Raw genomic sequence first — 13,416 nt, 5'->3', positions numbered from 1 at the left:
GGCGCTACACAAAAGTAAAGATTATTATTACAGACGTCAGTCTCCTGTGTATTGCACATTACTCTGAAGTAAAAATACATATATATTTTCTTGATTCATAATCAGTTCATTGGAGACATCCTTATTTGTTTTTGGTCTGAGCAGCCAGAACTAGATGCAATCTCACAATAGTAAGAGACACCATACACCCAACAAATAACAGCTGTTCAAGCCACTTCATGTGTGGAGATACAGGGTGTCCTATACATAGCCACTACTGTTAACACTGGTTGTGTCTCTGGTAGTGTGAAATGTCTTTTGAGTGAAGAGGAACGCATGCAGGATCTAACAGCCTTATTTAACACAGAACATCCTAATCAGTTTAATGTATGATAGTCCCTCTGATTTACACAATAACTGTACCCCTAACGTCACATTGAAGAGAGGGAGAAAAAGATACAGATCATTTGTTAACATGATATTAACTTATAATGTATACAAAACAAAGATACACATAAATGCATACACGTCATATCCAAAACCACAGCCCACTGTTACCCTCTTTTTACAAACTCTAATATTACATCATTCATTAGAGAGAAAGAGAGGGGAGAGGCAAGTGTTACTGTACATTGACAGATTGTCTCCCGCTGCACAGCAGTGTGATCCATTCCTGGTTTTACTGGGAGTTTAACAATAAGACACACCTGAGCTTGTTACCTAGACAGGCTGGGGGCTGATCAAGCTCCTGTTAAAACCTGGAATGGGTGAAGCAGCTGTGCAACAGGAATCTTATTGCTGGAGCTGTAGATTGAACGAGTGATTAAATGGTTAAACTAGGCTCCAGCCACAGGTGTATAAAAAGGTTGATCACGGTTGTTAGTTTAGGTTTAGTGGCGAGAGTTAATGCTGGCGTTAGCTGTTGGAAGTAAGTGTGCCGTGTGGTTTAAATGTATATAGATAATTACCATTGGTGCACAGGGCAGTTTTCTGAAGCCGTGTGTATTGTGTGAAAGTAGCAGCTCACCCTACAACCGCGGTATTTAAAAAAAATATAAATATATTCTTGTTGTTAACCTGTTTGTGTATTATTTCATAATGAAAGTGTGCATGTTAAATCTTGCAAGCTCTGTCCCCTGGTCTCGTTCCCGGGCTGTGACGTCACCCAGTCGCACCATCCCTGCCTCGACATGGCAGGAGTAGCAGTCTCAGTGCCCAAGGCAGACTGCACATACAAGATCCGGACATCTACAAGATATTGAGACGCAGCCAGGACGGCACAGACTGTTCGTATTGTACAATGATGCAGTGAATGGAATGAGGGTAGGGGACTCAGTCCCAGCCACTTGGAGTTCTCCAGACGAGCTCAAAGCAGGATTCAGAGAACTCAGTATGGGAGAAGCTGAACCCATAACCACAGCCCAACAACAGGACACCAGACAGCAAGAAAAAAACAATTTAAATATCTTTTTAACTGACTCGAGACACGCTGTGAACCGATCTAGCCGACCGCGTGGTTTTAATGAAGAAACTAGCCTTGAGAGGTCCTCAGGGGGTCTCCGAATGGAAACGATATTTTAGAGACAAACTCGCTGATCCCCTGCTTTTGTTTGAAGCCAATTCATGGATGTGTGGGAACGGGAACTGGGAAGTGATTTGAAAAACAGGAACTGAACGCAGACCCTGAAGGTGCCTACCATTCTGCAATTCTGTCAGCGACTGCTGAAGCTCTTCCTGGCTTCCAAATCAATCAACGCTGTTGCAAAGCAGCAAAAGAGAAAGACTGAGCTTTGCATGTAGTTCCAGGTCTAGACTGCCCTTATAAACGTTTCTCACAGTATGTTAGCTCTCCTCTCGTGCATTTACCATAGTCTACATGTATGCTTTGCCATACCTCGCTGTTCCTTCCCATGCTTCAGCTGTGCTTGATCACACACACCTTTACCATGGGAAACTTTTATAAGGGTTAGTTTGCCTTGGTTTGTTTTTAATGTGCTTTACCAGACCTCTCTTTGCTTTCCAAATGCTTTCGCTGTGCTTTTACCACAGGGAAACATTCAGAAGGATAGATTCTAACAGAGCTCTGCAGTGTTCCTGGACCGCCTCTCGGGGGCGCTAGATTTCCCCCTACGGAGAACCAACAGCTGAAAAAGCAGGTCCCCGGCATCGCTGCCTTTTTAAACGGGCGGCTGGCCGTCCAGACTGGGCCACTGGTCCAGAATGGACATCAAGCGCTCGTCGTCGTCCATGGAGTTGTAGATCTCGTTGCCGGCGGCCGGATTCGTAAAGAACGCCCCCAGGCCCCCCTCGTCATCATCGCCTCTGTTCATCAAGTTCAGGATGCTCCTGGGGTAGGTCATCATGATGTGGCCCTGGGCAGGGAGGGAGGGCTGTTGGGGTCGTTCCCCACCACTGGCAGCCTCCTCTAGGGCTTGGTTCAGCTCCCCGTGCCCCTGGGAGTCTATAAGCAGCTTCTGGAAGGCCTCAGTCTCGATGCCCTCCAGGGTGATGGAAGTCTGGTCCACGGGGATGCTGTCGAACTCCATCCCGCCGATGCTGGAGATGGCCGGGGACTCAAAGCCCAGGGAGGAGTCGTGCTTGCCTTGGGTCCCCCCTGCGTTCTGGGGCTCCTGGCTTTGGAAACTGACCCACTGGGTGTCGAACAGATCAGACATGTTGACTGTAGGGTATTCCGTTCCAGGTAACCCAGGGAGGTTTTGCACTGGGAGGCTGGCTTGGGGCTGCTGACTGGGAGCCGAGAAGACCTGGGCTGTACTGCGTTGGCCTGGGCAGGGGTTGAAGATAGTGTTGCTGAGCTGCTGCTGCTGCTGCTTCTCCTGCGGTTGGTTGAGCCTGAACTGCGATGAGAAGTCCATGGAAGTGGAGAAGGAAGGCTGGCTGAAGAGGTTCATGGGTTTGCCCATTGAGGGCAGGGTGGGGGCTGGTGCAGGTGGTCTCGCAGGAACCACGGGAGTCACTGCACGGGTGAAAAAAGGTTTTGTTAAAAAACGTGTCGGACAGCTTACGAATCGTGTTATCGCCAGCCGCGGCTATAAAAAAAAGAAATAAATAAAAAAGCAGCATGTCATTTTACATATATATATATATATAGTGCTAAAGATAACATGAACTGTATTACCTGGCTGTTTTTGGTTATTTTTGTAAAATGAACAAGCGTTTCACCTCTTTCAAAAAAAAAATTCATTGACAGAAAAAAACCCAGCCCATTGTGCATTGGAGAGCTTACCGGGCTGGCTCATGCTGGCTTGTGGTCTGGTCAGGTCTGCGTTCCTTCTGCTTGTAGCCAAAGGCCTTTGCGACATTACAGAGGCTCCTGGTGAAGAGTGAGAAGTTAGGATTGAACGACCCCCTTAACGAGTCACTCAGTAGACCAATTCAGCTTCTTACGAGATACTAGGGGGGGTGGATTATGCATCACAACTGCTGTAGAGTCACTTCCAGTAGGACCTCGCTTGTTTTTTGGGGTTTGAACCTCCTGGTATCGAACCTCTTTCATTAACTGCCAATTTGTTGGATTGCTTGATGTGAAATAACGTTTTGAATGCTGTTCATACAGTTTTACAGTTCAATCCTTGAGTTGTAGGCGATGCAAACCTTTTGGTCGCAGCTGTAGTTAAACCATACCTACCAGGGAAGCTGGCGTTCAGCATGAAGTTATTAAAGGCGTTTTGAGACCTCTTCCTCTTCTCTTTCACCATGTACTGATCTGCTCAGAGGGGAAAACACAAAGAGAATAAAGATTTAAATCCGGATTCAGGTCAAGAAACGGCTGCGATAGCTTGAACAGTCCGAGTGAGTGAGTGACCTGTGTCGTCTGGCAGGTACTGGAAGTCCATCGCCTCGCTGACCTCCTTGTCGGACGGCCGGCGGAGCTGCATCTTCACCTTGACCGGCTCACTCAGCGCCGTGCTGCTGTAGGGGGGGGTGCGGAAGACGATGGCCACCTGGCGATGCACGTCGGCCTGGGAGAAATGCCCCTTCCCCTCCCAGGAGTCTCGGAAGAACCGCACTTCGATGTCTTCTGGCAAAGAAGCAAAGCCGAGAAAGCTTTTCAGAGCATTTTACAGAACCCACCTTGATCCCAGTGCTGTAAAATGCTCTAAAAAAATATGGCTTTGGGTACAGGTTGATCAAATCCAGCCTTTCAGTATTAATATCTGAAAATCTTACCCTTAAAGTATGTTTTAATATGATTTAAACGTTGCAGAACCAATATTGTGATTCTCGATCGGAGGTTTTGCTGTTTGAATTGTTTTTGTGTGTATAGTGGGGTCAGTGATCTAAACATGCGAGCTCCACCTGTAATAACACTTCAGTCACTGTGTATTGAACTCATCTTGCTTCATAAAGTTGAATGAAACCTGTTGAATAATGTTACCATACTGAATTACATACCGCTTTGTAGCAAAACCGTGCGCTCTGATTGGCTGAAAGATCCTCCACAGTGTATAATCTGTTCTGCTTTGACAAGGATGTTACATTACTAAGCGTCAGTACAATCGAGTGCAGTGCGTTCCTAGATCACTAGGTGGCGCTTGCTCTTACACTCTGGAAGTGTCCCTGCTGGCTCACCGTACCTTTCTGGACTTTATCACACAGCAGGAAGATCTCATCTCCGCCTCTGCAGCTCCCAGAGTTTTTATTCACCCTGCAAATCTTCAGCTCTGCAGTGTTAGGAGCACCTAGAGAAACACAGAGCCATCAGAGAAACAGAGCCATCACGATGCCGTCACAGAAACACAGAGCCGCCACAATGCCATCACTCAAGCACAGAGCCACAGGGCTGGCTGGGCCGCATACTCACGGTTGTCGTAGATAGGCTGGGAGACTACAGGGTCCAGTCTGTGGAGTTCTCCATTGGGCTGGGTGATATAGACCTGGAAACAAAGCCGAACAGCATTGAGGTCGTAATCCTCATTCCTCATCTCATCTTCGGAGACTGCAAGAGAACACATTTCAAATGGATTTATTTAACCAGGACTTCCCCCCCCATCCCAGTACACAGATCTCAAAGGCAGAAAGAAACATGTGTTCTAGCAAACCTCTACATGCCACCTGGTACTACTTTAACAAAGAAAGTTCTCAGTTTGTATGCCTTATTTTCAATTATCTGTTACACTTCCCAGGTGTCTTCTGGGTTGATGACTAAAAGGCTGTCAATAGGAGAAGCAGCGGGTTGGTTAATAACAGGAAGCCTTTGAAACGCTCTGATGGACAGCTGTTTGGATTTCAGACCGTGAAGAACACCTACCGTTGAAGGGGTTGTTCTGGCTCCTTATCCTGCTGTTGACAGCTGCAGACACATCCTTCTTCTTGACACACTGAATCCCCAGGTTCTGAAAACTACAACGAGATGCACCGCCTCTTAATATCCACGCAACTGCCTGGCGCTCCCGGCAACGGCTGCCCACGGCAACAAAACAGGGTTACCGGCAGTTTAAAACACAATCCCCCAGTGACCTCTGACACATGACAAGCTCTATGCTAAAAACAGTTTGACCACTACAAGTTCTATATTAAACAATGCTCACAGCGACATAGCTACGTGTTATTGATCGCTAGTCAATAATTGTGTAAATAATTGGAAAACCAGGGAAATGCACGTTTTGCGTTCCACTAATTAACACGTTTTATCTCCCCCCCCCCCCCTTTATAAAAGGAGGTGCTTGGCTGGTCTCGGGGTACCTGTGAATGCGTCTGTCCTGCAGGTCAGCTTCATAGTAGCCCTCTTTGCAGTCCTTCCCCACCAGCTCATGGGGGTGAGGTTTGTAAGGGGAGGTCTTAGTCACCAAAGAGATCCTTATTCGCACTGGCCCAGAATAGTGATGAATCTGAAACGCAGGCAAACACAGAGAGCCGTGGTAAAAACTATTCAAAAGCCTGGCACACCGCAGCGGGCTACGGTAAAAGCAGAGCATAACCAGGGGGAAAACCTGGCAAATTATCGTGCTAGCGGTAAACAGAAGGCTGTGTGGTCCAGTGAAAAGAAACAGGCTTGCAACCAGGAGGTTCAAATCCCAGCTCAGCCACTGACTCGCTGTGTGTGACCCTGAGCGAGTCACTGAACCTCCTTGTGCCGCGTCTGTTGTAAGCTGATGCACAGTTCACACACGTCCTAGCTACAAAGATTAAGTGCATTAGTGCAAGGACAGCGCATCAGCGGAGGCTCTGAAGTGGTCAGGCAATTCCAGTGTGGAGCAGGAGGGGCGGATCAAGAGATCCACAAGCGCGGTGTGAGCAGGGGGGGGGTCTTGAGGAGGCGGAAGGCAGCGAGAGGCAGGCACCTTGATGGCAGGGTGTGTTTTGGTGGTGTCGCTGCTCTTCTCTCCAGGGATGCTCCCGGCGGACCTGCCCTCGCACTTGTATCGGAAGCGCATGCCTCTCTGTTTGGGCTGCTCGATGACCTCCACGTACGGAGCGCTGGGGATCCCTCCCGGCATTCCTGCAAGAAGCACCGAGAGTCACTCACACCAAGAACAAGACAGCAGAGCTCTGCTACAGAACCTTAAAACACATTACCCGAATCAGCCCACTGGGCACTGCAGACGGCAGCCTCAATACTGCACACAGGGGCGGCCTGGATAATGCTGGCGGGTTGACATTGCCCTCAGGACTGCAAAGAAGTGTCACGTGGTCTTTGTACTGAAGTTAAAGCTTTTACCATTAGAATTTTTATAACCACTAATAAAAAAAAAAAAAACTATTGCCGAAAGCACTGATCGTAGCTTTCAGAAGGGATGCAAATTTGGCTGAAGTTTTAGTCCACAGTACATCACAGCTACAAGGGGCATCGTAAAAGCACGCGGAAAAACGTGCAAATACCTTGGTGGAGATAAAAGTGAAAATCGCAAATAAAGAAAAATATTCAGTCTTAAAGATCTGTCATGCAAGGACAGCATCGTTCTATATGGTCTATTTTGCATGAATTGTCATCAAATATGTAGGAGAGACAGGAACACCATTACATAAAAGAACACAGAACCACTTATCAAATACAAGAAATAAAGTAAATGAATCAATAGTTCCTTGCAAAGTGTAGAACAGACACACTATGGAGAACCTACAGTTTGTGGTTTTAGAAAAAAACTAAACTAGATAATGTACAGCATAGAAGAACAAAAGAAAACAGATGGATAAATAGATCAGATACCACGATGCCTGACAGTTTAAATACAAAAGAACAGTAGAACATTACATCATTAGCTGCATAGGGAATGACATCACAAAGATATTAGATTCAATGAGAAATAAATGTGTGGTTACCATGGCATCAAAAGCCTATAAATAAATTATATATATATATATATATATATATATATATATATATATATATATATATATATATATATATATATATATATATATACACACACACATACACTGAGCATCAAAAGAAACAGATCACTTATATTTGGATAAAATTCACTAGCTGTGATCGAAAAATGACAAACTCTGTTTCAGAGCAGGCGCAGTGACTTTGTATCGTGCTGATTAACAGCTGACATCACGAAGATGCTGCAGAATGATCTGTCGATCTCGGGCAGGTGTTGTGACTCTTGGCCTCCCGGTTCTGTCATTGACAGAGCGCGTGTCTGGTTCTACTGTCTCGCCGGGTTTGAAATCGCTGGCTGTCAGCGCCCGAGACGGAGAGCCACAGCCCGCTGCCCCAGCCCAGCCTCCAGCGGGCCGATCGCACGAAGGCGCTGCTCTCTTGACAGACGTGGCATATTGTATTGTTGTTGTTGCAATTCAACAGCTGAAATCACTCCATACCCAGCGTCAATCAACTGTCTCACTAATTAGGTGATTAAGAGCTTCAGTCAGTCACTCATGGGCAAGGATGAACGATCGAGTGATCAAAAAGAGAAACATTTCGTCAATGGCCATCTATATACCTTTTTTATTTCGAAAAGAATAGAGTTATAATAGCAATAAGTTTCTTTTCATGCTCGACATCTATATATTTATATCTGATATATAAAATATCTATAAAACAGACACTCTGAAACATGTTCAAATCAATAGTCAGGTGAAATCATTTTATTTTGCATTAACGCTGACCATCCAGTCTCTTACCTTGATTCATAACAACATGGGAATCCCAACTGAACACTGTGAACAGAAAGAATGAAATTCTTAGTGTGTTTAGAGTCCTAAACGTCTCAAACCGCACGGCTGCACACGCCGAACCATTTCAAAACGCACTGGGAATGCTGGTCCTCACGCCAGAAGCTACCCAAAAAAACAGCGACTACAAGATTAACACGAATGACTTGACAACACTAATATTACAGATGGAACAGACCAGGAATAAAAAAAAACATTTTTTTAAAAAAACCCTGCTACTGTATAAACCTTAAAGACCACATCTATACGAGACAAGCAGGTTTCTGATCACGTTTTCTTAAGAGAAAGAAAGAAACCGTTATATAGGTCTATGCTAGGTTAAAGAAATCTGTTTGCAAGTGTAACAGATCTCCAAACTTTCTTTGACCTAAAGCATATAATGAATTGTGCGTTTCCTTCTGCACGTTTGAGATCTACATGTACAGGGATGGGTGGTGCGGTGGTTAGCGCTGCTGCCTCACTGCTCCAGGGTCCTGGGTTCGATTCTGGCCTCAGGGGTCTGTGTGTGGAGTTTGCATGGTCTCCCTGTGTCTGCGTGGGTTTCCTCCCACAGTCCAAAGACATGCTGACTAGTTAGATTGGCCTCTCTAAATTGCCCCCTAGCTGCCCTGCGATGGACTGGCATCCCGTCCTGGGTGTAGTCCCGCCTTGCTCCCTGTGTCCTCTGGGTTAGGCTCACCGCCACACGTGGTTACAGATAATGGATGGATGGAGACTCCTATTGCATAGTGAAAGTGGAAGTGAAAAACCAGACAGAAAGAACTATTTTGTTGCCTGCGATTCACAGGATAGGAATGGCTGAATTATTACGCAGCACAAGTCTTCCTGTTACCAGACTCAAACTTACAAGAAATTTGAGCAGGCAAGCATTTCAGCAGGTGCCCTCATCACTGCACTTCTACATTTAAAAAAGAACTAGCGAATCTGGAAGTGCAGCATTTTTATTTTTCATGGTGGCTTTCACACGCATCTCAAAGGAAGAAGAGTTCATCCTGAGCTACAGCAGTGTGTGACCACAGGCAATGCAGCAGGCAGCGTGCTCTGCTGTACAGTAGCTCAAATACTCTGCAGAAAACCGCTACAGTCTGTAACATGCAGGGCACAGTATTGTCTTAGAAGTGATCGGAGCTTTCAAAACTATTTCCAGAAATCTTAGCAGAGGTGCACTTTCGTTTGTTATAAAAGGACTTTGATGTGCAGGGCTAGGAAATTCAATACAGTCTAGAGTAGAGAACTCAGTGCTGTACTGGGGATCTGAGAGCAGCTAATTCAATACAGTCTAGTATAGAGAACTCAGTACTGGGAATCTGATAGCCAGCTAATTCAATACAGTCTAGTATAGAGAACTCAGTGCTGTACTGGGGATCTGAGAGCCAGCTAATTCAATACAGTCTAGTATAGAGAACTCAGTGCTGTACTGGGGATCTGAGAGCAGCTAATTCAATACAGTCTAGTATAGAGAACTCAGTGCTGTACTGGGGATCTGAGAGCAGCTAATTCAATACAGTCTAGTATAGAGAACTCAGTGCTGTACTGGGGATCTGAGAGCAGCTAATTCAATACAGTCTAGTATAGAGAACTCAGTGCTGTACTGGGGATCTGAGAGCAGCTAATTCAATACAGTCTAGTATAGAGAACTCAGTGCTGTACTGGGGATCTGAGAGCAGCTAATTCAATACAGTCTAGTATAGAGAACTCAGTGCTGTACTGGGGATCTGAGAGCAGCTAATTCAATACAGTCTAGTATAGAGAACTCAGTGCTGTACTGGGGATCTGAGAGCAGCTAATTCAATACAGTCTAGTATAGAGAACTCAATATTTAGGTTAGCGTCTTTTCATTACATCCTACAGCAGTTAGATTATTGTGTGACTAATTTTCTCCCGATTCCATGAGAGATTCAAACTGAGGCCGAAGGGCTTTCTACCGGCTCAGCCGAGGCATTTGAAAAGAAAAGAAAACTCCCATCGTGACTCAGAGAAATGCTCCAGTCTGTCTCCAGACTGCAATTACTGTATTAACACAAACAGAACAGCATACAGGGCTGGAAATAAGACTCCTGTTGCACAGCAGTATCACCCATTCCAGGTTTTAACAGGAGCTTGATCAGCCCCAAGCGTGTCTAGGTAACAAGCTCAGGTGCGTCTCATTAAACTCACAGTAAAACCAGGAATGGATCAGACCGCTGCGCAACGGGACTCTATATTTCCATCCCAGGTCTGGGGAGAGTCGGGTTTTAAATCTTAATAGATAGATAGATAGATAGATAGATAGATAGATAGATATTGATCTATATCTATTATATAGATAGATAGATAGGACAGACACAGGCAGATATAGATCTATATATATATATATATATATATATATATATATATATATATAGAGAGAGAGAGAGAGAGAGAGAGAGGAGAGAGAGAGAGAGAGAGAGAGAGAGAGAGAGAGAGAGAGAGAGATAGATATAGAGAGAGAGAGAGAGAGAGAGAGAGAGAGAGAGAGATAGGAAATCTAAATCTATATAGATAGATAGATAGATATATATATATAGAGAGAGAGAGAGATACCAAGTATGCGTGTAAAACGTGCAGTAATGACTGTTAGCCTATAAGGAACTTCAAACCTACCGAAAGTTAAACATGGAAAGTCTAAACCCACCCCACGAGTTGATTCAATCGCAAGGCGGGGAGGGAGAGAGAGACAGTGATCTATAACAGAGAGGGAGGGGGATTCTGATTAATATCGGGGCGGGGGGTCGTCAATACACTGGGAGGAGGGATACCGTTTAGTATTAAAAGACAACAATATTACAGAGGAATGTGTTTCCTCTATATATTTCAGCTGTTTATGCCGCATGTACGTCATCTGACAACAATTTTTTTTTTTTTTTTTTTTTATCGCCTTCATGTCAACTAAAGCCAATCTGAATTTAACTGAGTCGCGCTAACAGTCACAGTTCAACTTGGTTTGAAAGGTTTAAGTTATAATAAAACGTCACACCGAGTTTACCACGGATCTGGGGCTACCATTTTGAAAAAAAAAAAAAAAAAAAAAAAAAAAAAAAAAAAACACGCCGGCCGACTGCAGGGTTATATTTGCATTGCAAACAAGTACAACAAACACAGCAATCGATTAAAAAATATATATATATATGCATGCAGACAGGGAGTTTTCCCCCCTTTAAGTTAGTAACAACACGCGGCGATCAGGTTGCCACGGGAAACCGATTTCACGACCACGGTATTAACATTAAAACGATGCATTGCGATCATAATGCAAATAGATGCATGCTCGGTTGTCGGTGCAGGGCGGCCGGTTTCGTTAGGAGTCCACCGGGCAGCTAAAATGCGCAAAAACGGGACCGTCAGACGGGCCTTCTTGCTTTAGCTTTTATCGTGCCGTCTATCCATCGCGCATTTACAAGATCGCATTTTAAAAACTGCATCTTCCACTCCCTTTAAAAAAAGTTAAAAACAGGTGACCGATTGCAACACCGTTTTTTTTTTTTTTTTTGTTTTTTTTTTTAAATCCCTACACAAAATATACATTTGCAAACTTTCCCACCCCAAACAAAATCCAATAGGGTTGCTTACCGTCCATTTCCTCCACTCCGAGATATGCCTCTCCTGTTTAGATTTCGGCGACCCGAGTATAAGGGATTTCAGGGTTGAATTATTATTTTTATTATTATTGTTTGTTTGTGTTTTGTTTTTGTTTTTTTTTAAGATTTCTAACCCAGCCCTCCTACCCACACTTTAGTTTCAGAGCGATTCGACTCACTCAAGGAAATACCCCCGTGACGTCATTTATTGGAAGTCCTTCTGTTTTGCTCTGTGAGCGAAATCGGGTTTAAAAAAGACACTAAAAACAATGCTGTTCCGCAAACAGGAGTGGGATTCAAAAAGAAAGTCGTTTTTTCTTTTTTTTTTCTCTCTCTCTCGTTTTGTTTTCGTTCTGTCTGGCTTTTGCAAACAAATCTGTGAATCAGACAAACGCACGCCCAAGAAGCCGCCCTCCCGAAACGTGTGTCAGCTTAATACAAGAAATAAACCAAACGAAGCAATGCTTTGCAAGGAACAGACACACTGTGGAGGACCTTAAAGTTTGTGGTTTTAGAGAAAGAAAAAAAATAATAACTGAATTAGATAAGGTACAGCATAGAAGAACAAAAGAAAATAGATGGATAAATAGATCAGATACCACGATGCCTGACAGTTTAAATACAAAAGAACAGTAGAACATTACATTGTTAGCTGCATAGGGAATGACATCACAAAGATATTAGATTCAATGAGAAATAAATGTGTGGTTACCATGGCATCAAAGCCTCATAAATATATATATATATATATATATATATATATATATATATATATATATATATATATATATAAAGCTCGTCCACTTTTACTTAGCTGAATACCTACACATAAAACACAGTGATTAAACAGAACTTATACAATATCATTTTAGTCCTGGTATTAGTTACCAAAAACGATGGTACTTTTTAGTAGACATCTGTAGAACGCAGCATATTTGAAGAGCTCTGTCTTATTTGTATCTGTTTAGAATAATTTAATATTGTTCTGGTATTCGTTGAGACCTTCATCAGCGTAGAAGACATCAAGGACAGATCCACCTTTACTTAAATCATTTAAAAATCTCCAAAACTCACTGGTTAAAGTTTTATGAATAAGGTCAATTTGTTTACAGTCCAGCTTTCAGCGTCTGTACGCCACCAGCTGGACACAGAGATACATTACAGCTGCAAATACCTGTGACCTTTTTTTGAAACTGTACTCCTTCTTCTGGAAGTTTCTGCTAAAGCACCACTTTACAATTTCCGGGCACTGAATGGTACCACAGTTGCAATGAAAAGGCAAAAATAATCTGATTTACACATTTATTTTTAATTTATATTATATATATATATATATATATATATATATATATATATATATATATATATATATATATACATATATATATACATATATACATACATATATATATATATATATATATATATATATATATATATATTATATATATAAATATATATATATATATATATATATATATATATATATATATACTATTTTATAACTCTGTCTTGCGGGCTGAGAAACTGCTGGTTTGAGACAGAACACCAAACAGTCGGTTTAATTCCAAGCCACGACATGGCAAGCCGTTTCAATATTTCACACTCAAAATGTTATATATATATAAATGCTGATATATATATATATATATATATATATATATATATATATATATATATATATATATATATA

At 43.1% G+C, this 13,416-nt stretch overlaps 1 protein-coding gene across 2 annotated transcripts; it reads right to left on the bottom strand.

Moving 5' to 3' along the window:
• Positions 1-40: 40 nt before the first annotated feature.
• rela (v-rel avian reticuloendotheliosis viral oncogene homolog A) lies at positions 41-12,094 on the bottom strand. 2 transcript variants are annotated; one of them, XM_041243304.1, is made up of 11 exons: positions 11,716-12,094; positions 8,077-8,112; positions 6,285-6,442; positions 5,686-5,831; positions 5,252-5,343; positions 4,805-4,939; positions 4,578-4,682; positions 3,806-4,018; positions 3,629-3,706; positions 3,227-3,313; positions 41-2,956 (listed from the first exon to the last, which is right to left on the bottom strand). In XM_041243304.1, exons 1-11 carry the CDS (start codon positions 11,720-11,722, stop codon positions 2,157-2,159), a joined length of 1,857 nt encoding a protein of 618 aa, XP_041099238.1. In that variant the 5' UTR covers positions 11,723-12,094; the 3' UTR covers positions 41-2,156. The 2 variants fall into 2 exon arrangements, with proteins under 2 accessions (XP_041099238.1, XP_041099237.1); XM_041243303.1 differs by having other exon boundaries at positions 42-2,956; positions 3,806-4,021; positions 11,716-12,093.
• Between the last annotated feature and the right edge of the window lie 1,322 nt (positions 12,095-13,416).

Source organism: Polyodon spathula, unplaced genomic scaffold, assembly GCF_017654505.1.
Source record: "Polyodon spathula isolate WHYD16114869_AA unplaced genomic scaffold, ASM1765450v1 scaffolds_1709, whole genome shotgun sequence".
Classification (NCBI taxonomy): Eukaryota; Metazoa; Chordata; class Actinopteri; order Acipenseriformes; family Polyodontidae; genus Polyodon; species Polyodon spathula.
Note: the sequence above shows the minus strand (reverse complement) of the source record. Positions and strands in the feature narration are given on the sequence as shown.